Consider the following 21,944-nt stretch of genomic DNA (forward strand, 5'->3'; position numbering starts at 1 on the left):
AGCTATAAATACAATTTTAAATGCCTATAGTGGCGGTAATGGCCACCACTAATAAGATTTTTTTTTTTTTTAATTTCTTTTATTTTAAAATTATTTGTAATTAAATACCTATTTTTATACAACCTGTCAATTAAACACAATTACTTCGTAAATCAATTAGTTAAGAGACAAGTATAATAAAATAATAAGTCGATTGAATTAAGAGTCAATGTTTATAAATCCATGTTTAATGCTTATAAATCCATGTTTATCACTCAAAAAACAAAAACTATCTATCATGGTTGTTGTTGTAGACACTGATCATTGTCGGGTTGATTGTGCTGCTCATCAACCTACAATTCATATACATTAATCAAATTAGTCATATAAATAAATATTTATTTATTAATAAAATATTTTAAAACACAACATATTCTATTATCAGTAAGAATTTACCTTTCTCATTAGAGTAATGATCAATTCCTTAAGTCTCTCTACCTCAGCATCTCTCACAATATGTTGTTGCTCCAAAGACTCTAGTTTCTTCTTCAACCTATGTACCTCTGCAAAATCGCTAGAGCTTTCACAAAATTCAATATAAAAGAAAATATCAAATAAAGCTCTAGAAGTTCAAAGTAGTCCTATAAGTTCAATTGTAAGAATTTTAATAAAATATTCTATACGGAGGCCCTCCGCACTAATAAGTACCGGAATGCTCATGTTCAACTAACAATAATTTCACAGCTAAAGCACTCGCAAGTTATTAGAAATCTGACTTTTAATGTCCCCTTAACCTGGGACTTTAATCTCCTCGAAGGATAAGGAGAAAATTAAAAATGCATTGACTTGTTCTAATCCACCTTGTGCCTAATTCCACACAAAATGCAATGTATAACCTTGAAAATCAAGTTATTGGCTCCTATGAAGTAGTCACTAAAGACCAGTTCAGAATTCCTATTCTAACGATAATCTTGAAAATCAAGTTTTGCAATACCCATTCTTACAAATAATCTTACCAAGAAACGCAAAACCCACTTTGCTCTACTGTAAACCGCCAAATGGATCTTAACACTGAAATCATAACCCCTTTCTATTCTGGGATGACAACTTCTTGGAATCTACTATCTACAAAATTATACAGCCACTTTGTTGCATAAAATAGAAAATGCTTTGTTTAATCTTTTCCAATGTATCATCCATTGGCACTAGCATCTTAAAGGCCAAAATAAGCATGATGAACAAATGGAGAAGCATCTGCTATGAAGGTAATGCATGTCCAAAATGAGATATTTCTAGGCTGGCATCCTAAAGGGGAAAATGAAGTATGTAGAGCAAATACATACTGGACAGCATCTCGTTCTTCCTAGTGTTACTCGAATTCCAGTAGGAATTCAAGTAGCACTTCTGCGACATAAATCTTACGGGCTGTAGCTCTTTAAAACTATGTCCGTATTGGACACCACACCACAGGGGTCTCTATTGGACACTTGACACGAGAAGAGAAAGAGAGACTCAACTACCACAAAATAATTCTATAGATTGAGATTATATCTATATATAAAAAAAAAAAGCGGTTGGGAGATATTTATGGGATTTTAATCAATCCAAGTCCACCTTCTTTAGCTACACTCAAACCTTGATCTCATTGTTGAGTGGCACAGTGGAAGTTTGGCAGCGTCTCGTTCTTCCTAGTGTTGCTCAAATTCCAGTTCAAATTTTGGCAGCTTCCGTAGTGTAAATCTTATTAGTAGATCGTTAAAACCATGTCCCTATTGGACACATCACCACACTACAAGTCCTGGGACACTTCACAAGAGAGAGAGAGAGAGAGAGAGACTGCAACGAACTAATTCTTTTGATTGAGCTTGTCGTACAAGACAAGGGATTGGGGGTTGTTTACAAGATTTTAAGCGACCATCCAATCCAACTCCACCATCTTTCCACTGAGGACGTGGCCGTGTCAATCACAAAAACAGCCACTCGACTAAAGAACTCAGCCACACAAAAATGGCCATATTCTAATATATAAAAAAATACCCTAAAAGAATGCAAATTTCATGCCACTCACACAAGGAAAAGGACCTCATATGTTCAATCACAATCCCAACTAGGTAACTGCGAAATCTAATGGTGGGATAAATCTTATAGATGCTTATTCTCAATATAAAATATCTTATCCTAATTGTTGGATTTCATTTACGTGGTTGGGATTGTGAGTGAACATATGAGTTCTTTTCCATAAGTATATGGATATAGATATTCTTTAAAGAAAACAGAAAAATTTAGGAGACTTTGAAATCGAATGGTCTTCTCTCTGGGCTCAAAATGTTCAAAATCTTTCATATCATGAATGCTTCTGTTTTCTTATTTGATAATATCTTATATGTTCGAATCCTCACACCTTATATTGAGTCAAAAATCTTGGTTCAGCATTCTCACATGAGTCAGAGAAGGTCTCCTGCAATGTCAAGTTGTTAACCATGATGAGTTTCAAATTGTCAAAACAAGAAGATATCTAATAGCTTAATGAGTTGGGATTGATGGACTCATGAAAAGTGACTCAAATAAAAATAGATCACTATAAATATAAAAACAGATCACTATAAGAATAGATCACTACAACCACTTGGGACCATTTAAACTAAGATAGATCCATTTGTCTAAGATGAAATAACAAAAATGCATGTTTTTCTAAGATGAAGTATTGAAGTACAGGAAAATTATAGTGTCAATGGACCTGTTATGCTCAAAGTGTAAGAAAAAGGTGATGAAGTTAAATGCTGGAATAGAGTGGTGTTAAATGTCTGTCTAGTTGAGTGGTGTGTGTGTGTGTGCGCGTGCATGAATAGTGTGTTAAATGATTCCCAAGGGGCTGACAGGGTTGTGGCTAATAGTATTGGGCTACATTGTAATATGTAGGGTATTTAGCTGAATTGATGGCGAGTTTTGTCAACACCAATCCTTTTTTGTTTTTTTATAAGTTTTCCTCTTCTTGAGCATTACTTATCGTTTCCATGTCTTATCAGACTTTCATACTATTTCAAGGAATGTGCTTTTGGTATTTGGTTGGATAGGGCAATGCAAGTCTGGGAAGTGTGTGCAATATCAGATATGGCCCATCAATTGGACATTCATAATGGAGGGCACATGTAGCAAACATACCTTCAGCTGTGAGGCATTTGATGAAAAACAGTTCTTATGGACCTTTTGGTTATTTGATTCTGCTTCTATGGAAATCCAAAGCCGAAACAACCAAACAATAAATGTATACTAAAATGGAGAAACGAAGTGATCTACTCAAAAGTATTCATGAAAAATAAAAAGGTGTTCCTAAAGGGTTGATTACCAGAATTCACAATAAACATCCAATTGTATTTTTTTTCTTGGGATCTTGGGACTGGAAGAAATTATCTGTAATATTCAGCTCCCCTGGATCCTTCTGAGAACACTCTTGAGGAAAGAAAGGCAACAGTGATGGGGCACAGTAGCAGTTTGTTTTATTTGTAACAGAGTCCGGCGTAGGAAATCTAAGAAAATTGGCCCAAAAATGAATGGGCAGGTAGTGAGGTAACCTTCCCATCAGTTGTCAAAACCTGTAAAAACTTTGTGGACTAGCAGCAATTAGGATTGATGAGTTTGGTTTTCTGTTGGGAGTCATTTAGGACTGATTTGGCTTCTGTTTCTTTTATGCAGTTAGGATTGATGAATTGTCTTCTTTTAAGTTAAAAATCTGCTTCTATAATATATGTGTTTGTTACAAAACAATGTGATCTTACAAAAGTTAGTTTTCAAACGTTTGGTAGGAATGAATTTCTAGTTCTGATATCTGTGGAGCTTTGATATTTCATTAATGTTTTGTCTGTCTATGTAGTTGTGAGATCATTGTCTGCTATTCGGTTGTACAATTGCAGCTTTATTTTTAGAGGTGGTATGGTGTAAATCATGTTTATGGTCTTGGTTCTTTCACATAAGTTGTGACATTATTCTTATTTGACTTAAATATGATCAGGTTGCCTATTCAACACTACCTTCTTGCTCCACAATTCACATCTAGCGTTCACAGTAACCGTTTGTGACATAAATGTGAAAGATGATTCTCTCCATATTTGGATTTTTATGGGTGTGAAGCAGAGAGCTTTCTTTATATAGCTGGATGTGGACGTAAGTACTAATCTATTTCTTTAATGTGGGACGATCCAGTGTTTCCGATTTACATACCATAAACAACATTACATACTTGGCAAATGGTCATGAATCATAATAAGGTGCATGATTTAAAATTCTAAATTCTACCAAAAACAGAATAATAAGTTCACCACCTCCACGTCAGAAATGTAAAAATTGCAGTAAATCCAATGCCACCTCAGCACGACCCCAATAAGCTCTATAAAGAGATGGTAAGTGCAGATTCATTGTTTGTGTAGAGGCCTCTTGAAAGCATAACTTACTATTGAGCTTCAATTTCTTAATTCAACGAAGTTTAAAGTGAAGTGCCATGATCAACGATCAAAAAACAAAAAACACACACAAACACACAAGATGGATGTAGAGAAAAATCTCCATTCAAAAAGGTCAAAAAAAAATAATTTAAAAAAGATTAACTTAGGCACTCTAAAATAAAGCACTAGAGTTTCAAGAAAGAAACAGACAGACACACACATAAATGGTGGCCCTTATCAATAGTACAAGGGCCCCAAATCCTTTTGTTTGATACACCCCTGGGTTTTCAAACTGAAGTCATATATATATAGGGAGCGGTTCAGCAGCGCTAAATTTCTACTCCTTGGGCAGATTATAAGCAATTATGTGCTCAAATATAAGAAATAAGGACGAAACAAGCACAATGAGAACGGATATTCCTGCAGTTATGATTGGCTAGCTATAGATTGACTCGTCCCCAAGGTTGACTGTCCATACTTTCTCCGATTGATCCCCCTCCAACAATTTTACTTAAGAATAACATAATATAACGAGTATGATCCCGATTTGTTTGTCGGGTTCTGGTTGAGCACTATGCACATAGCCTTCAGTTACTTTGACTAGCAGAGAAGTATCATCCACATCAAAAGCTCAATATTGCCACTTAGGAAATACAACTGTGCCTCAAAACTCAAAACGTTAAAATATCAGCTGGACCTCTGAATAGAACTACATGGCACACTAAACAGAGGTAGCAACTAACAATACGCTTATACCAAGAAAGAAGCATCTACAGCTGCAGCTCTAGTCAAATGCCTTAGGTAAGCACATCTCTTGGATTCAAACACAAAATGCCACTTTTACACATCCTTGAATTCATCAAACACACATCCTCCTCTGTTTTTGAGGACCAATGTCTTTATTAACTTGTATCATCACTTCCAGACACTTTTCTCATTGTAAGTTTGTTTCAGTATGTTTGCAGATCTCTGCACGTCTGCATCGACGGATGAACCCCACCTTTGTCTCACCAAGTTCTTCTCACTCCATAGGCTCATTGACCAACCTAACATTACCGCAATAATGAAGGATACATCACCTCATCTATCAATTAACTAGCTAATAATAAAAATGTACTAAAGTCTCCAAAGCCTTCAATAGAGCTTAGTGAGACCGGAAAACTAGAATGGGCAAGAGGAGATGGTTCAAACGAGATTCAAAAACTAAGAGGAATTCTCTTAAAGGAATCACAATCTTTGTTTCAAAAATTCTTGGAGGGTGCTTTGAATTCTGGATTTCACGTAGATACCCAAGATAAGAAACAGAAGGACGGAGAATGGAATCAGATTGTAGTCACATTATCACAGCTTAAGCATGCTAGTGTTTGGTTGGATCAGCTACAAAGCAAGGTGGTCTTGGATAATGATGGGTTCGCAGAGACCGTTGATCGATTGAAGCAGAAGATTTATGCTTGCTTGCTCAGTGATGTGGACTCAGCTGCATCAGCTCTAGAGAACCAATCTGATCACGTTTGATTAAGAGCCGAAGATGTATTTTCTTAAGATTTATTTGATATTTATGAGTAATGTATAAGATTTAAGGTAATGTAAATGGATGGCCAAATTGGATAATTTGAGCTAAACAAGTTAAAGAGTTTGGCCAACTATAAGTCTGAATGAGGATTTTGTATCCAAGTTGTATAATCAAACAAAAGAAATGGTTCCTTAAAAGAAAAGATTGATGGCTAGAGAGCTTCTTTACTAAATCTGCATCTACTCAAATTGAGATTGTGAAGTATCTTGATGACTGTCTTCTTCGTGGAAGCAGGGACTCCGATACCTATTCTTGTTGGGGTACGGACAAAATCCATTACCGCCACCATAGGCATTCAAATTGTATTTATAGCTACGGTAAAAAACAAATTAGCGGCGGCCACTATCGTCACTATAGGCCTAATTTCTATTTATAGCGACGGTAATACAATCAATAAGCGGCGGATTTTGACCACCACTATAGGGCTCGATATGCCTTTTAGCCACACCACCAATAGTGGCGTTACACTTGGCCATCACTATTGATAATAGCGGCGGTATTGTTGGTATTTGCGGCGGTTTTTGACCCCCGCTAAAAGCCTAAAATTTTGTAGTGGAAACACTAAGTGGAATTGATGATGAGTTAAACCACATTGGGTTCATTTAATACCAAATGAACGAAACCAAATTGGGCTTATTAATTTATTCTTTGTGAAAACTAGAAATTTATACAAAAATAACAAAAAAAACACTTGGAAGTCTTTATGATGAGCATAGTATACAAACAGTGGGTACAAAAAAAAATAAATTGGTACGAATAATGACAAGGGAAAAAAATGACAAAGTAGTAAAATGTTCAACCTCACGATCAATGGAAAATGCCTAATAGATGGGCAAATTTATCAGCTAGATCAATTGAATAACAGAAAACCAATCATACGATTAAAATCATTTGTCAAAATATTATTAGAGAGCTTCTATTGCCACACCAACTTTTACTAGAGCACCCCAAGATGTGTGATAATTCTTTGTTGGTATCATCTTGAATTTTCACAACAGAGAAAGAGGAGTCCAATTATTTCCCTATTATATAGACTAGGTGAATTCAGTTTTTTGGGTTTCCAAAGTTATCATATCTAAATATTTTGGGTTCAATCCTTAGGTATGATTAGTGTCTATGTTATGTCCCATAGTACATCCATATTATACTGAGAAATTGAGAATAAATTTTGTCTATTAAAGAGTAAAAAAAGCAGAACAATTTTTTCTTTACTGTTCAAAAATGCTGAAAATACTTTATAATAAAAAATAAAAATAAAAATTCAAAGTGATTTTCCAATGCACTAGAGAAAGTAAAATCAACAGTAAAAAGGGGATCCATAAGAACCTGCTGTTGACTAATTTTCTGTATCTAAGCAATTGCTGACCAACACCAGCGGCACCTGAAGTCACCAAAATAACCTCAAAACCTCGAGCATTCAATTCTTTAATCTGCATGTATTTCATTCAGAAACATAACATTGTAAAATGGTAACCCAACATTACCATTTCTATGTTCTACAACAGTAAGCAAGGATGACATTCTAAGCTCACCTGCTCACACAGTTCGCTGATTCTGCCCAAGGCTAATCTTCCATCAGCCCGGGTAACAACAGCCGTCCCAACCTTTATGAATCAAGAAACAACATAAGTAACTATGATGATCAAACAGTTTGGTTGTTCTACATTTAAATAAGGGCGATTTACCAATACATGCCCTGAAAATTTTCTACCTTTCAGGAATTTTCCCTTTAAATAACTCATACAATTCAATCAGTTTGCTCTCTTTCCAAAATCTTGAGAACTGCTAGTCCAAAAAAGCTGACTAAAAATCACTTAAACTTATGAATTATCCAAAATTTAGTAATTGACATCATCTGTGGCTCAAATTAAGGGGTAAAAAAGCTTTATTGGATGTCACTGAAGATTGGATTCAAATTTACACTCAATCAAGGATAATGAAATAAACATTAAACTCCAAATCAGAGCCCTAATGTCGATCGAACTAGTAGTCCACCATTAACCAAGAAAAACGACATTAAATCGGATAGAAGTAGAGAATTACTTAAATCAAACTCAATTTCTGTCAACAAAAGAATCGTGCAAAGCATTTACGGTTCTATTGTAGTAGAAATTAGGGTTTTTAAGCAACGAATTTAATCTAGAAAAAGAAAATAGAATCGAAAGAACACATCAAGAATCAAAAGGTGTGCGAGAATGCAAGTAACCTTGACTACAACCCGCTTAACATCTTTGACAAAATCTCGAGTTGGATCCATGGCGTACCTCGTTCGGCCAAGCTCAAAGAGCTATGAAATGTATGATTTGGATGCTCAAAACTTCAGAGAACATTAAGATCTAGCATCGTTTTTCAACATTTAGAGAGAGAGAGAGAGAGAGAGATACCTGTTAGAAAGGTAGATTTCAACCATTGATATCGAAACCCTATGGAGTGGAGATGAGAAGAAATTGATACAAAGAGAGACTACTTTCGTGCAAATTTAGTTGGTTTTCCCGCGCTCGGGTTTTGGTTTCTAATTCCTTTTCCTTTTGGCATAAAAACATGTTCTACAGTGGCACTTATTTTGGCCGCCGCGAAGAAAATGTCGCTAAAATCTTACGTTTTTTTGGTTTAGGGTTTAATAATATTCTCGGAATTTTAATCTTTTTTATTCTTTATTTTCAATAATACTCTTATAATTCTAGTATCTTTATTCTTTTCATCCCAAATAAATAAACTCTAGTTTATAAAACGATAGTAAAACATACTCATTTTGATATAAATAAAAATCAAAATGATTATAGGAAAAATTATCAAAAAAATCTATAAAAAAAAATTTATTTACGAAAAATAATCTAATTTTTAAAAAATTAGAAAAAAGATACAAATCTGATCTTTCAAAGATCAATTTTTCTCTCTCTTCATTTCTCTCACCTCTTTCTCTCTCCTCTATTATTTAAAAAAAAAACGAATTTTTTTTAAATATCGATCTTTCAAAGACCGATTTTTCTCTCTCTTCAATTCTTTCACCTTTTTCTCTCTTCTCTATTATTTAAAAAAAATAATTTTTTTTTAAATATCGATCTTTCAAAGACTGATTTTTCTCTCTTTCAATTCTCTCACCTCTTTCTCTCTCCTTTATATTTTAAAAAAAAATGATTTTTTTAAATACCGATCTTTCAAAGACTGATTTTTCTCTCTCTTCAATTCTCTCACCTCTTTCTCTCTCCTCTATATTTAAAAAAAAATGAATTTTTTTTAAAATACAGATCTTTCAAAGACCGATTTTTCTCTCTCTTCAATTCTCTCATCTCTTTCTCTCTCCTCTATATTTAAAAAAAAACTAATTTATTTTAAAAAAAAAATTACATTGTACCATCTTGATAAGAATAACCCTTGTACCATTACATTGTCCAACATGAAAATATTTTAAAAAATAAAATTTATATATTTCTTAGACTTCTTTCTCATTCTAGCTATTTTATTCATGGAAGATTGGTGCGGAGGTGATAGAGAAGCGCTTGCAAAGCGTTTTAGCGGAGGTTGAGACGAATTTTATGTGTGATTTCTCTTTAACTTCAAGGGAGTGGTAGTTGGGAATTAAAGAATAATCTCTCCATTGTGGCTAGGACACGTGGCACTGCTATCCTTGGTGGTTAGTAGTTGCAAGTCGAAGGAAGTAATTAGATTTATATATTAATTTATTTTTTGGACGTTTGATTATGAGCATATTTTGCATGAAAGGATTCTATATTGGGAAAATTATCAAAAAAATCCAAAAAAAAAAAAAATTATTTACGAAAAACAATCTAATTTTTAAAAAACTGAATTTTTTTACTTCCTTCGACTTGCAACTACTAACCACCAAGGATAGCAGTGCCACGTGTCCCAGCTAAAATGAGTAGAGAATTTTTAAATAATAGAGGAGAGAGAAAGAGGTGAGAGAATTGAAGAGAGAGAAAAACCGGTCTTTGAAAGACCGGATTTGTATTCTTTTTCTAATTTTTTAAAATTAGATTGTTTTTCATAAATAATTTTTTTTTTTTTTAATTTTTTTGATAATTTTTTCATGATTATATAACAATTTTTTTTTTTATTATAAACATAGAAATTTTAGCAAAGCGCATATTTTTCTTGTAATTTTTGTTAGATGATATTTGACTAATAATAAAATGACGCACTAAATCCTATGTAGTGGTTGAGATGGCAAGTGCACAGGATCGTAGATCAACATTACAAAAAAGATCTACAGTTCTATACACTTTTACGCCATCGCGTACACATCGTGTAAGATTTATCGTGTCATTTTACAGAACTTATGGTATTTTGGTCAAAGGCATCCGTACCTGTAACTTTTTCCATTAAATCGGACACAACTGTTCTGCTCCATATGGGGTCCTATTAAAATTATCAACTTAATTAAATGGTCACTGCTCCCAGCCACACATATCTGCATAGGCCTACCCATTTATTTTTCCCATCACATTCTACAGGAGTGGTTGGTGGATTGGTTACTTCCATTCCACGTGCAGACCACTAGTAGTCCACTCAAAATGTTTCGATGACCTGAAGAAGTTGATCATCAACCATATGTTGATTTTGGGTCCAATGAAATTGTAGCCAAGTGATCTTTATCTTAAAAAAATATTTATTAAAAAAGGAAACATATTAATGGTGATTTACCAAAATAGTCATATACCCATTTTGGTATTTTTACCAACATGGGTATATTATATACCGACGTCAAATTAAATTTTCCATCATATTTCCTTTTTCAACATGAGGTTCCAACCTGAGGTCAGTCCAGCATTATTCTAAAATAAATGTACATTTCTCTAACTCATCCGACTGTTTTTTTTAGTAAGTGTCCAACCTCCTGCTACTATAGAAAAAGTGGTCTACACTCGCATGAATTTCTTCTTGAAAATCTTTATAATCTCATTAATTGTAATTTAATTTTTTCTACCTTAATACTTTGCTCCATCAAACCAAATGGATTCGAACGAAAATCAACTCAAAGCCATTGATGAAGAAGAAGATTGCATGTTTGCGTTGCAATTGGCTAGTGCTTCGGTCCTGCCCATGGTCATGCAAGCAGCTATTGAGCTCGATATGTTAGAAATCATAGCAAGAGCTGGTCCATCAGCACAAATCTCTCCCTCACAGATAGCCTCTCAGCTTCCCACTCAGAATCCAGAGGCACCTATCATGCTCGATCGTATCCTATGCCTTCTCACCAGCTACTCCGTGCTAACGTGCTCCATTGTCACACATGAGAGTGGTCATGTTGAAAGGCTATACGGGTTGGCACCTGTGTGTAAATGCTTCGTTTGAAACGAAGATGGAGTCTCCATTTCTACTCTGATGAGCTTGATCCAAGACAAAGCCTACTTGACTAGCTGGTCAGTAAAAACTTAATTATATTACTAGAATATTTATTCCATATTAGATATGGTGCTCGATATGGAGACTCTATTTTAATGTACATTTTCATGATCTTTTGATCATGGTGGTATCCAATTCCATATGACATCACTCTGTTCTCTCTAACATCACCTCCTATTACTTCATTTTAATGTCCAATTAATTATAGGTACCACCTGAAAGATTCAATTCTTGATGGAGGGATTCCATTTAACAAGGCACATGGGGTGCATACGTTCGAGTACCCTGGCACAGACCCGAGGTTCAATGATGTCTTAAATAGAGCAATGTTCGATCACACCACCATAATCAGGAAGAAAATTCTTGAGACATACAAAGGGTTTGAGGACCTCCATGTAGTGGTCGACGTGGGTGGTGGGCTCGGAACCACAATTAGCATCATCACATCGAAGTATCCTTCAATTAAGGGCATTAACTTTGATTTGCCTCATGTAATAGAGCACGCATCATCATATCCTGGTATGATTCAAACACTATTCATGCAAAGATTAATTTTATTTTTTTTTAATTTATGTATTTCAAGATCGGGAAACCTAAACTCGAAATCAACCAAACTCAGTTGGATATGAGTATATCCATATATATCTACATCCATTTTTTATCTGTATCCGAATCCAACTCAGATCCTATAAATTGAAACCATATTTGAACCTTCCTACCCAACCAAATTACTTGATCCAAGTCCGTCGGTTCAGATAATTTCAGACTATTCAACATTTTTTTGGTATATTTCTTTTCTAATTGGTATATTATTCTATTTTACTATTATAATCCTTTTATTTTTTTAAGAATTCATGTTATATTAAGGTAGTAGAAAAAAAATATTTTGAAAAGCACAATTAAAATTATAATTTTCAAAGAAATAAATCATTCGGATCTAGCAAAATTAAATATAGGGATCGATTCTTATCTGATCCGGATCCAACTCTGATCAAAAGACATCAACCCATATTCGATCCATATTTTTTATCTGGTCTACAAACCTGTTAAATTTGGATTCAGATCACTTGGATTAGGATAAATCCAACCCATTTTATGCATTATGCCCAACACTATGATTCAATCTATTAATCTATTTTCTTCTTTTGTGTAGTTTGAGTGTATGTTTGAAGAATAAAAATACATGTTGCTTGCAGGCGTGGCACATGTCAGAGGAGATATGTTTGCAAGTGTTCCAAAAGGAGAAGCCATTTTCATGAAGGTGAGTTAGGATATTTATCAACATTACTAGATATTCAAACAATCATTCTTGACTACTAATGACTTTATAAATTAATCTTGTAGTGGATACTTCATGATTGGAGCAATGAACACTGCTTGACGTTGTTGAAGAATTGTTATAAAGCGGTAACTGATAATGGAAAGGTGATTGTCGTGGAGGGGATACTTCCCATGGCCCCCGAGACCAATGCTGCAGCAAAAGTCCTATGTCAACTTGATCTTATCATGCTCGCACAAACCCCTGGAGGAAAGGAAAGGACGGAGAAAGAGTTCGAGGCCTTGGCAAAGGGCGCTGGACTTGTCGGTATCAAGAAAGTTTGTTGTGTTTTTAACTATTGGGTCATGGAGTTCTATAAAACGATATGAAACTAATTGCTCATGGGGTTCGACTCAAATCTGAATAAATGATCAAATTGTATTACTTTACTTTTCCTTAATGATAATCAAAAGGATGATTCCTAAATGGACTCTATGGGATGCCATGTGTCAAAGTTTCACTTCCAATCTCAAATGTTAATCAGATCGACTTAATTTGATGGGTTGCAGTTTGATCCCATAACCCATTAAGGTACTACGATTCAATGTTCATTGGTAGGCAAATATGAAGCAATGACATTAAAAGCATAGTTGGTCCTAATGTTGTCTTATAGAGGAAATTTTGCCAAAAAATGGATCAATGATCTTTATACGAATGGAAACAAGACCCAAAAGAGGCAATTGCAAATCATGAGTCATCTTCATCAAGAGGCAAGTCGATCACTGCTCAAAACATTATCGTGATAGTCTGACACTCTTTTTTGTACTTTCCCATCACAGAGCTGTAGATCCATTGCCTTCGGGATATAAAAGAACGTATAGTTATGATTTTGTGAAGGGAGCGTACAAAAAAAGAATGTCACATTGTCACATCTCTAAATACATATACACACAGAGTCAGGATCCGATGAGTCGTCAATAATGACCAACTGTTAAAACACAATCAGTACCATTGGGATAAAACACATACATCATGTATCCCTAGGATAGATCTTGATCATTGGATTTCATGTTCTTTCAAAAATCAATGAAGGACCACCTATCTTTATGAACCACATGTCCACAAGAGACCAAAAAACATTATTGGGTGACACATGGATCTCGAGCACAAAATTTTAAGAATTCAAAAAAATAAAATAAAAGCAAATACATTTTTTTTCACCACCATTGATTTGGATTTTAAATTTTAGATTTGGAAATTCAGTGACATTCCATTTTCAATGTCTTTGATTAGGTGAAGAAAATTTTATTTTCTTTTGAAGTTTTTGTTTTAAAATAGGGGAAATTACTTAAAAAAGACCTTGATGAAGGGATTTCTTTCTAATAAATCCCCGAGTTTTGCGCCATAGCTAGATAGGACATTTAGTAAACTCTTTCTTTCTTAATAGCCCCTCATTATTGGTGAACTCACTGGTTTTTTTTTTATTGTTGAGTTCACCACTTTTTATTTATTATCGAACTTGACATTTTTTTATTTATTGTCGAACTTGACACTTTTTATTTATTGTTGAACTCAACACTAGTAAAATCCACTCATTTTAAATTTTTTCGAGTTTTTAATATTATTAAAATACATGAAAAGTGTTAGAATGGTCTTACATCGCCTGGAACTATTGGGATGTGCAATGTATAAAGCGGGGGCAATCCTCTCCTTGCAAGCCAGTTTTCAAGGTAAAGTTAGGCCCAAAGCTTTAACATGGTAGCAGAGCAGATGTGCCTTAGGAATGAGTTAGTATCTCCAATCCTATGTGGAGTGGGAGAGACGAGTATCTCTAGTCAAGGGTGGGGGGCAGGTTAGAATAGTCCCACATCGCCTGGGTACTATTGGGATGTGGAATTTATAAAGTAGGGGGTAACACTCTCCTTGCAGGCCGATTTTCAAGGTTAACTTAGGCACATGGGATTTAACAGAAAGATCGACTAAAAACTTGAGATAACGATTTGTTTAGATAATTTCAACTTAAAATAATCATTCTTGGTCAATTTTCATCCAAAAACTACGAAAAAAGTGAAAAAAAATCTTAATTTTTTACATTGATCTTCAAAATATTTGGAAACTCCCTTGAAAATGACTTCTTCTTCCTTCTTAAATCCTTTGCGATGGAATGAAATTTTCAAAACTCAATTGAGATGTCAATAATCCAATTTTTATGGATGAAAACAATGAGTTCGAAAGGTTAGGGCATTCAATCATGAGAAATTTGAAAGATGAGGTTAGGGACCATTAAGAAAAAAGAAGTTTATTAAGTGGGCTATTGAGAGACCGCCCAAAACTTAGGGATTATTTAGAAAGAAGTCCTTCTACAAGAGTTTTTTAAGTAATTTTTCCTTTAAAATATAAAAATCTAATATAAACCATGTACTTTAATAGGTTTGATAAGTCATGTAATGTAGTCCATTTGGCCCAAATGAGGACCTTGCTCCACGTTTGAAATCAACACAGTTTCATTTCTCAAATCTCTCTCTCTCTCTCTCTCTCTCTCTCTCTCAAGAGGTATAGTAAAAAAATTATATAATTTAAAAAAAAAATATTAGTAAAATTCTTCAAATTAGCCAATTAAATCAACAAATAAACTAATTAATTGAAGATCTATAAATTATCTACAAAATATTATCACATTTTACTCTTCATCCTCAAATTTTATTTTCTTCAACATTCGTATATCAAGAACGAGAAAGGACTTGTAGGAAGGTTGAAGGTACTGGATTATCATAAGAATCCCAAATAAATCATTTGTACATTCTCTGAAATGTTTTTGATTTTTTTATATGAAAATTTCCCAATTTTATTATCCTAATTAATCGAATTGACCCTCCCCCCGGGAATAATTATCCAATCTAAACTTTATTACTATGCCCAGAGCTACACCCCTCTCTCATCCTTGGGTACCAAGTGGTTTAGGTGTCAATATTTCAACTTCAAACTTCAAATAATCCAATTCTCACAAAATATAAATATAGTACATAATTATATATTTCTATTCCTAAAACCCACAACAGATTAAAACCTTAATTCTTAAATAGCTCCAAACAATGTTCTTGGTCCAAATTCCAACTCCAAATTTTTTTGTAGTATTCAGGATACGTAAAACTCTTGTATATGGCCAGAGATCCATCTTCCGTTGCAGGGCGGATCACCACGTCGTTACCAGGACATAGGAAAGAAGCCACCAAGATTCTTTCCATATCGGAATTGACAATCGCTCGACGCCACACACTTTTGTACTTTCCGTTACTTAGTGCCGGCAATAATCACAACACATTCTCGATTTCGATCTCTCCTTATATCATTGATCATAACAATACTATGATCCTTAAATTTAATTTGAGGAAAAAAATATTGATTTATCGGATATAATCATCTTTCCAGGAAGATTGGGATTATCCTTATTTAAATTTAGGGAAAGATCAAAGTTAGATTTTGTTAATTTTTGTAACAACTTGATGTGGTAGACATTTGGGAAAAATGACAGAACGCGAATGCTTTAACACCCCTGTGATGGTATGCACTATCCTGCGCTCTTCCGACTCTCGGCGCCCCCCTTTGTCGGCCACCTAGGTCTGGGCTTCCGTTCGTCTCTCTCGGGGGTTTCCCTTCTTTTCTCTCTTCCCGACGAGACATACCTTTTGAGCTTCCCTGCTTCGACCATATCTTGGATGATATGGCGTAACCTGTAACAGTCTTCGGTGGAGTGGTCATCGACCTCATGGTACTCGCAGTACGGTTTTTCGGATTTCCCCTTTTACCCCCGGGGTGGCTGAATGAAATCAGTTTCGCTCTTTATGTGTCTCAGTATCACAGATAGCTTTCATTGAGCGGTGTATACACCCGGCCTCTCTTCCACCTTGATTGCTCATTTGGTTCTCTTCGCCTTTTCTTGCTTCCTTCCCCTCCGAGATGAGTTGGTGTTTTTGGTGCTTCAATTCCTCCTTCGCTATTAGCCACTGTCTGAGCACTTCGTCTCCTGCCCTTCACAGATTCTTCTACGAGGATGTACTTCTCCACTTTTGAGTACAAATCTTTCAAACGAGTTGGGTCAGATTTGATCAGTGACTCGTGTAACCGTGTTCCCGGGATGACTGCAGTGATGTACGCCGCACAAGCGGTTGCCTCGTCTATGCCTTCTACATCCAACGCCTTTGTTCGGAAACGAGTTACGAATGACCGGATACTCTCCCCGACCTCCTGTTGAAGATTAAACAGAGTGTTAACTCCGACCTTCTTCCTCCGCAGATGTATGAACTGACCGACGAACGTTTCCTCTAGCTCAGAAAAGTTCATAATGGACCCAGCTGGTAACGCCTGGAACCACATCATGGCCCCGTGCCTCAGAGTTGATGGAAATAGCTTGCAGAGTAACGAATCATCATTTTGGTACAGCACCATCTGGCTTCTGTAATGTAGAATATGGTCCATATGGTCTCTTGTTCCGTCGTAAGTTTCAAACTTCGGCATATGGAACGTTCTTGGTGGTTCCGAACTCATTATTATTGGCGAGAACGGCGTCCCCTTGAGCTCTCGGATTGCGTTCCGTACCTTTTGCGCGGGATCATTTCCACGTGTAAGTTCCTCGTCCCTCATTCTTAGCATTTCCTCTACTTCTTTCCTCGTCATTAGGTCCTTAACTTCTGAACTTCCTTGCTGCGTTTTTACTGCTGCTGAATCTTTAGTCCAATCTGCCTCCGTTCGCGCTGTTCGGACAGTTTGATCCCTGCTCTGCTCTGCACCTGGACCTTCTTCGGTTTCCGTGCGCTAGCCCAGTCTTTGCCTGAGTTCTTCGTTCTCCCTCCTTATATTTATTATCTCATCGTTCTGTTTCTCCAAACCCCTACGCATTTCCTCCCTCATCTCTGTGAGTAAGTTATACATTGCGAGCATAGGGTCTTGTGCGTTTGGAGGTGAATCTGCTGGTAAGGGATTTGATGACTTTCCGCGTGTTTCGCCTCTAGCTCTTCCCATTTTGGTCATTTTTCTCCTTGTAAGTTCCCACGGATGGCGCCAAATTGTAGATGCAAAATTTCGCTCTACACTTTTCCTCTCTCCTAGCTCGGGCGGACCTGCAAATTAGCCCACTCTGACGATCAAGTTAGACAAGTTGATCAATGTAATTTAGTTTAGAGAGAAGAAGAATTTGAACCCCTTTTACCCATAACCCACTTCCTTTTATAAGCATTGAACTTGATCGTTTTCTGTGCCACCCTCTGAAATGACCCGGGGTAGTTAGTTTTACTAAAGGCAATTAGCTCACTCCCTAACATGTCAGCTGCAGGAGTTGTTGCAACTGCCCTGCCACTTCTGGGATAATCAGAGCTGATCTGACATGATGTGGGTTGTTAGAGCTGTGAAATCAATGGCACATCTATCAGATCTGTCTTGCCGACCTATACTGTCGTTGTCTGAGCTACTTAATTGATCGGTGGCTCAAGTCCGAGTTAGGCATCCGTGCATCCGAAGAATTTAATAAATTGGGCCTACGTAGCAGTCTACTCCGAGCTTGAAATTATTACTCCCGGGCTTTGCTTGAGCCACGTGTCCATGTTTAAGAATTTCCCCCCACAACGTCCACTTAGCCTCATATTCTCAATTGGCTAATGATGTTATTTCTAGGATTTTTCTAACCTCAAGCTAGGTTTGAAGCACTCCTAAAAATGAGTGATTCCTGACGATCAATATCTTGTTAATCTAACAAATATCTTTCGGTTCAAACTTAAAATCAATTGGCAATAAGTGAGAGGCCCAAGAACTTATAAGGAGAAGAATCGTGATTATCTTACTGTCCCACATGATAAATTCAATCATTTACTCTGACATGATAAGTTTGGGAAACATAGATCTACACTACTCAAAATACACGGCTGCACTTCCCCATAAAAAGTGTATCTCAAGGGAACTGTGTATCCCAAGGAGCACGGATTTACAATCTCCGAACTTGGCACGTCAAGTGATCAATTGAATATGTCACATGGGATAGTCAAACTATCACAAATTTAAGGGAAAAGAGACCAGGCAATGAGTGTCCAATGTGGATTAAACTTAACATCTTCCACTTTATTTTTATTAAAAATTAGTATATTTGAAGGGAAGATTATATTTTGTTTAAAGAGAAAACACTTGAAATGATAGCCTTTCCTGTTATAATGAGAGAAGGAGAAGTAGGGGATTAGTAACACCAAAATTTTCTTTCAAAAATGTTCTCCTATTAAATTTAAATTTACTAATTATTATGGACCTTTGATTAAAATAATAGAATTATATAATTTTGCTAAATTTACAAAAGTACTCTATTATGAGGTCAGGGTTGGATGCAAAACTAATTTACTAAAATTAAAAGAAAATTCTTTTTAATCTTTAATATTATAATGAGATAAAAGATTGATGTAAATTCAAAATCCACTTAAAATTATCTTGTATATTTAAAAATGTTAATGTTACATAAATCCTAAGATTTTGTTATTTATATAAGAAAATAAAATAATGGATCCTGCTACAATTATAGTTGTGGGGGATAAACGTGTCACTTAAGCTACAATGGAATGGGTTCACACCATTCCACTTGAACTTTAGAATAATGATAAATGCACATGGTTTTTGATATGAGATTGATGCTTGGCACAGAACCACAGATCTTTTTCTTCGAGATAGACAAAGATCTATGATTCTATGCCCTTGCAACGTCAACCATGTACCTACTATTTACCAAAAAGCGTGTGCATTCATCACGTCTCTAAACTTTATTGTCTTTCATCTCTTCTCATCCCCCATTTTTTAATAATATCCTTGGAATTTTACTCTCTTTTATTCTTTTTTTCAATAATACCCTTATAATTTTACTATCTTTCTTCTTTTAATCCCAAATAAATAAACTTTAGTTTATAAAACGATAGCAAAACATACCCATTTTAATATAAATAAAAATCAAAATGATTATATAGCAATTTCTTTATAAACATAGAAATTTTGGCAAAGCACCTATTTTAACTTTAGTTTTTATTAGATGATATTTGACTAATAATAAAATGACGCACTAGTGGTTGAGTTGGCAAGTGCACAGGATCGTAGATCAACATTACAAAAAATATCTACGGTTCCGTACACTTTTACGCCAATCGCGTACACATCGTGTAAGATTTATCGTGTCATTTTATACAACTTAAGGTATTTTGATCAAAGGCATCCGTACATTTAACTTTTTCCATTAAATCGGACAAAACTGTTTTGCCCCATATGGGGTCATATTAACACAGTTTCATTTCTCAAATCTCTCTCTCTCTCTCTCTCTCTCTCTCAAGAGGCATAGTAAAAAAATTATCTAATTAAAAAAAAAATTAGTAAAATTCTCCAAATTAGCCAATTAAATCAACAAATAAACTAATTAATTGAAGATCTGTAAATTATCTACAAAATATGATCACATTTTACTCTTCATTCTCAAATTTTATTTTCTTCAACATTCGTATATCAAGAACGAGAAAGGACTTATAGGAAGGTTGAAGGTACTGGATTTTCATAAGAATCCAAAATAAATCATTTGTATATTCTCTTAAATGTTTTTGATTTTTTTATATGAAAATTTCCCAATTTTATTATCCTAATTAATCGAATTGAACCTCCCATGGAATAATTATCCAATCTAAACTTTATTACTATGCTTAGAGCTACACCCCTCTCTCATCCTTGGGTACCAAGTGGTGTAAGTGTCAATATTTCAACTTCAAACTTCAAAAAGTCCAATTGTCACAAAATATAAATATAGTACATAATTATATATTTCTATTCCTAAAACCCACAATAGATTAAAACCTCAATTCTTAAATAGCTCCAAAAAATGTTCTTGGTCCAAATTCCTGCTCCAAAACTTTTTGTAGTATTCAGGATACGTAAAACTCTTGTATATGGCCGGAGATCCATCTTCCGTTGCAGGGCGGATCACCGCGTCGTTACCAGGATAGAGGAAAGAAGCCACCGAGATCCTTTCCATATCGGAATTGACAATCGCTCGATGCCACACACTTTTGTACTTTCCGTTACTTAGTGCCTGCAATAATCACAACACATTCTCGATTTTGATCTCTCCTTATATCATTGATCATAATGATACTATGATCCTTAAATTTAATTTGAGGAAAAAAAAAATATTGATTTATCGGATATAATCATCTTTATATGAAGATTGGGATTATCCTTATTTAAATTTAGGGAAAGATCAAAGTTAGATTTTGTTAATTTTCGTAGCCACTTGATATGGTAGACATTTGGGAAAAATGACAGAATGCGAGTGCTTTAATTATTGTCATTGAGTAATGGTATTTCCGTAAATAAAATTTCAAGTCTTTGTGAGATTTACGAAAATGCCATTGCACGATGATAATAAAACCCTTACTTTCTTTTTTTTTACGCAAATAAAAATAATTATTTCTATGGGCTTTTAATATTCCACTAATCTAGTAATAGTTTATCAAGTTCTTTTGAATAAATGTACCTGTAATTGATCGCCTATGTTTATAACGAACGCATTTGGGTGGGGATTTACAGCGATCCATTGCCCATCTTCCATCAACACTTGCAGACCTGCGACATCTTGACCTTGAAGAAGGATGGTAATGGTGTTTGGGTCTGTGTGACCTGGTAGTCCATAGGTCATCTCTGGTTCGGGACATGGCGGATAGTAATTTACTGCCATATGTTGCCCTTGGTCACCCAAAATCTTCTCCATATAATCTTTTTCTAAGCCTAAGCTCTCTGATATAGCTTCGAGTAATCTGAACCCAAGTTGGCAAACTTCTTGACAATATTTACCAACGACGTCTCTACAAGAAAAAAAAATGCATTATTTTGCAATCGGTTTAGCATGCTTTGTAAGACCGTGACCGTGATTTAGCCCAACCAGCAGCCAAGCTATCAAAATATCAGCCCATTTAAACTCGTTTCGGTTTAGTCGAAGGGGTCCAATATTCCCAATGCTCTCCAAGTCCATTCTGACTCTCCCGAGCTAAATTGGACTCAGACGAGTTTTTAAAATAAGTCTATATGGTATGGGGTCAGTCTGGACCAATCTGATAAGAATTAGATTGGACCCAGAAACAATCTAATGAGAGTCGGATCGCACCCTCATCAAATTGGATATCATATATATAGAAAATAATTTACATATCTGATAGGGACCTGGTTGATTCAGAACCAATCCTATATGTTATAAAATCGGTTCCTTACTAGATCGGACATTAAAATCCAAATCCTTGATTTAGATCCAATGTTTTTTTTATTAAAATGG

General features: G+C 35.2%; 2 protein-coding genes and 1 pseudogene across 7 annotated transcripts; 1 reads left to right on the forward strand and 2 right to left on the reverse strand.

The window, feature by feature from the left end:
- Positions 1–162: 162 nt before the first annotated feature.
- LOC147390786 (delta-1-pyrroline-5-carboxylate synthase 1-like) lies at positions 163–8,591 on the reverse strand. 5 transcript variants are annotated; one of them, XM_086417136.1, is made up of 7 exons: positions 8,376–8,591; positions 8,198–8,278; positions 7,524–7,595; positions 7,318–7,421; positions 2,381–2,437; positions 436–542; positions 163–332 (listed from the first exon to the last, which is right to left on the reverse strand). In XM_086417136.1, exons 2-5 carry the CDS (start codon positions 8,246–8,248, stop codon positions 2,392–2,394), a joined length of 273 nt encoding a protein of 90 aa, XP_086273262.1. In that variant the 5' UTR covers positions 8,249–8,278; positions 8,376–8,591; the 3' UTR covers positions 163–332; positions 436–542; positions 2,381–2,391. The 5 variants fall into 5 exon arrangements, 3 of the variants coding, with proteins under 3 accessions (XP_086273262.1, XP_086273264.1, XP_086273265.1); XM_086417138.1 differs by having other exon boundaries at positions 436–553; XR_015170228.1 differs by lacking the exon at positions 8,198–8,278 and having other exon boundaries at positions 7,318–7,372; positions 8,376–8,587.
- Positions 8,592–10,756: 2,165 nt separating this feature from the next.
- LOC147390787 (caffeic acid 3-O-methyltransferase-like) lies at positions 10,757–13,454 on the forward strand (annotated as a pseudogene). Its single transcript, XR_015170307.1, has 4 exons — positions 10,757–11,372; positions 11,564–11,874; positions 12,552–12,616; positions 12,700–13,454. The product of XR_015170307.1 is annotated as a caffeic acid 3-O-methyltransferase-like (transcript).
- A 6,951-nt stretch (positions 13,455–20,405) lies between these two features.
- LOC147390788 (protein DOWNY MILDEW RESISTANCE 6-like) lies at positions 20,406–21,499 on the reverse strand. Its single transcript, XM_086459506.1, has 2 exons — positions 21,153–21,499; positions 20,406–20,708 (listed from the first exon to the last, which is right to left on the reverse strand). Exons 1-2 carry the CDS (start codon positions 21,384–21,386, stop codon positions 20,475–20,477), a joined length of 468 nt encoding a protein of 155 aa, XP_086315632.1. The 5' UTR covers positions 21,387–21,499; the 3' UTR covers positions 20,406–20,474.
- Between the last annotated feature and the right edge of the window lie 445 nt (positions 21,500–21,944).

The sequence above is a fragment of the Akebia trifoliata genome, chromosome 11 (genome assembly GCF_017979445.1).
Source record: "Akebia trifoliata isolate Shusen 1 chromosome 11, ASM1797944v1, whole genome shotgun sequence".
Taxonomy (NCBI): Eukaryota; Viridiplantae; Streptophyta; class Magnoliopsida; order Ranunculales; family Lardizabalaceae; genus Akebia; species Akebia trifoliata.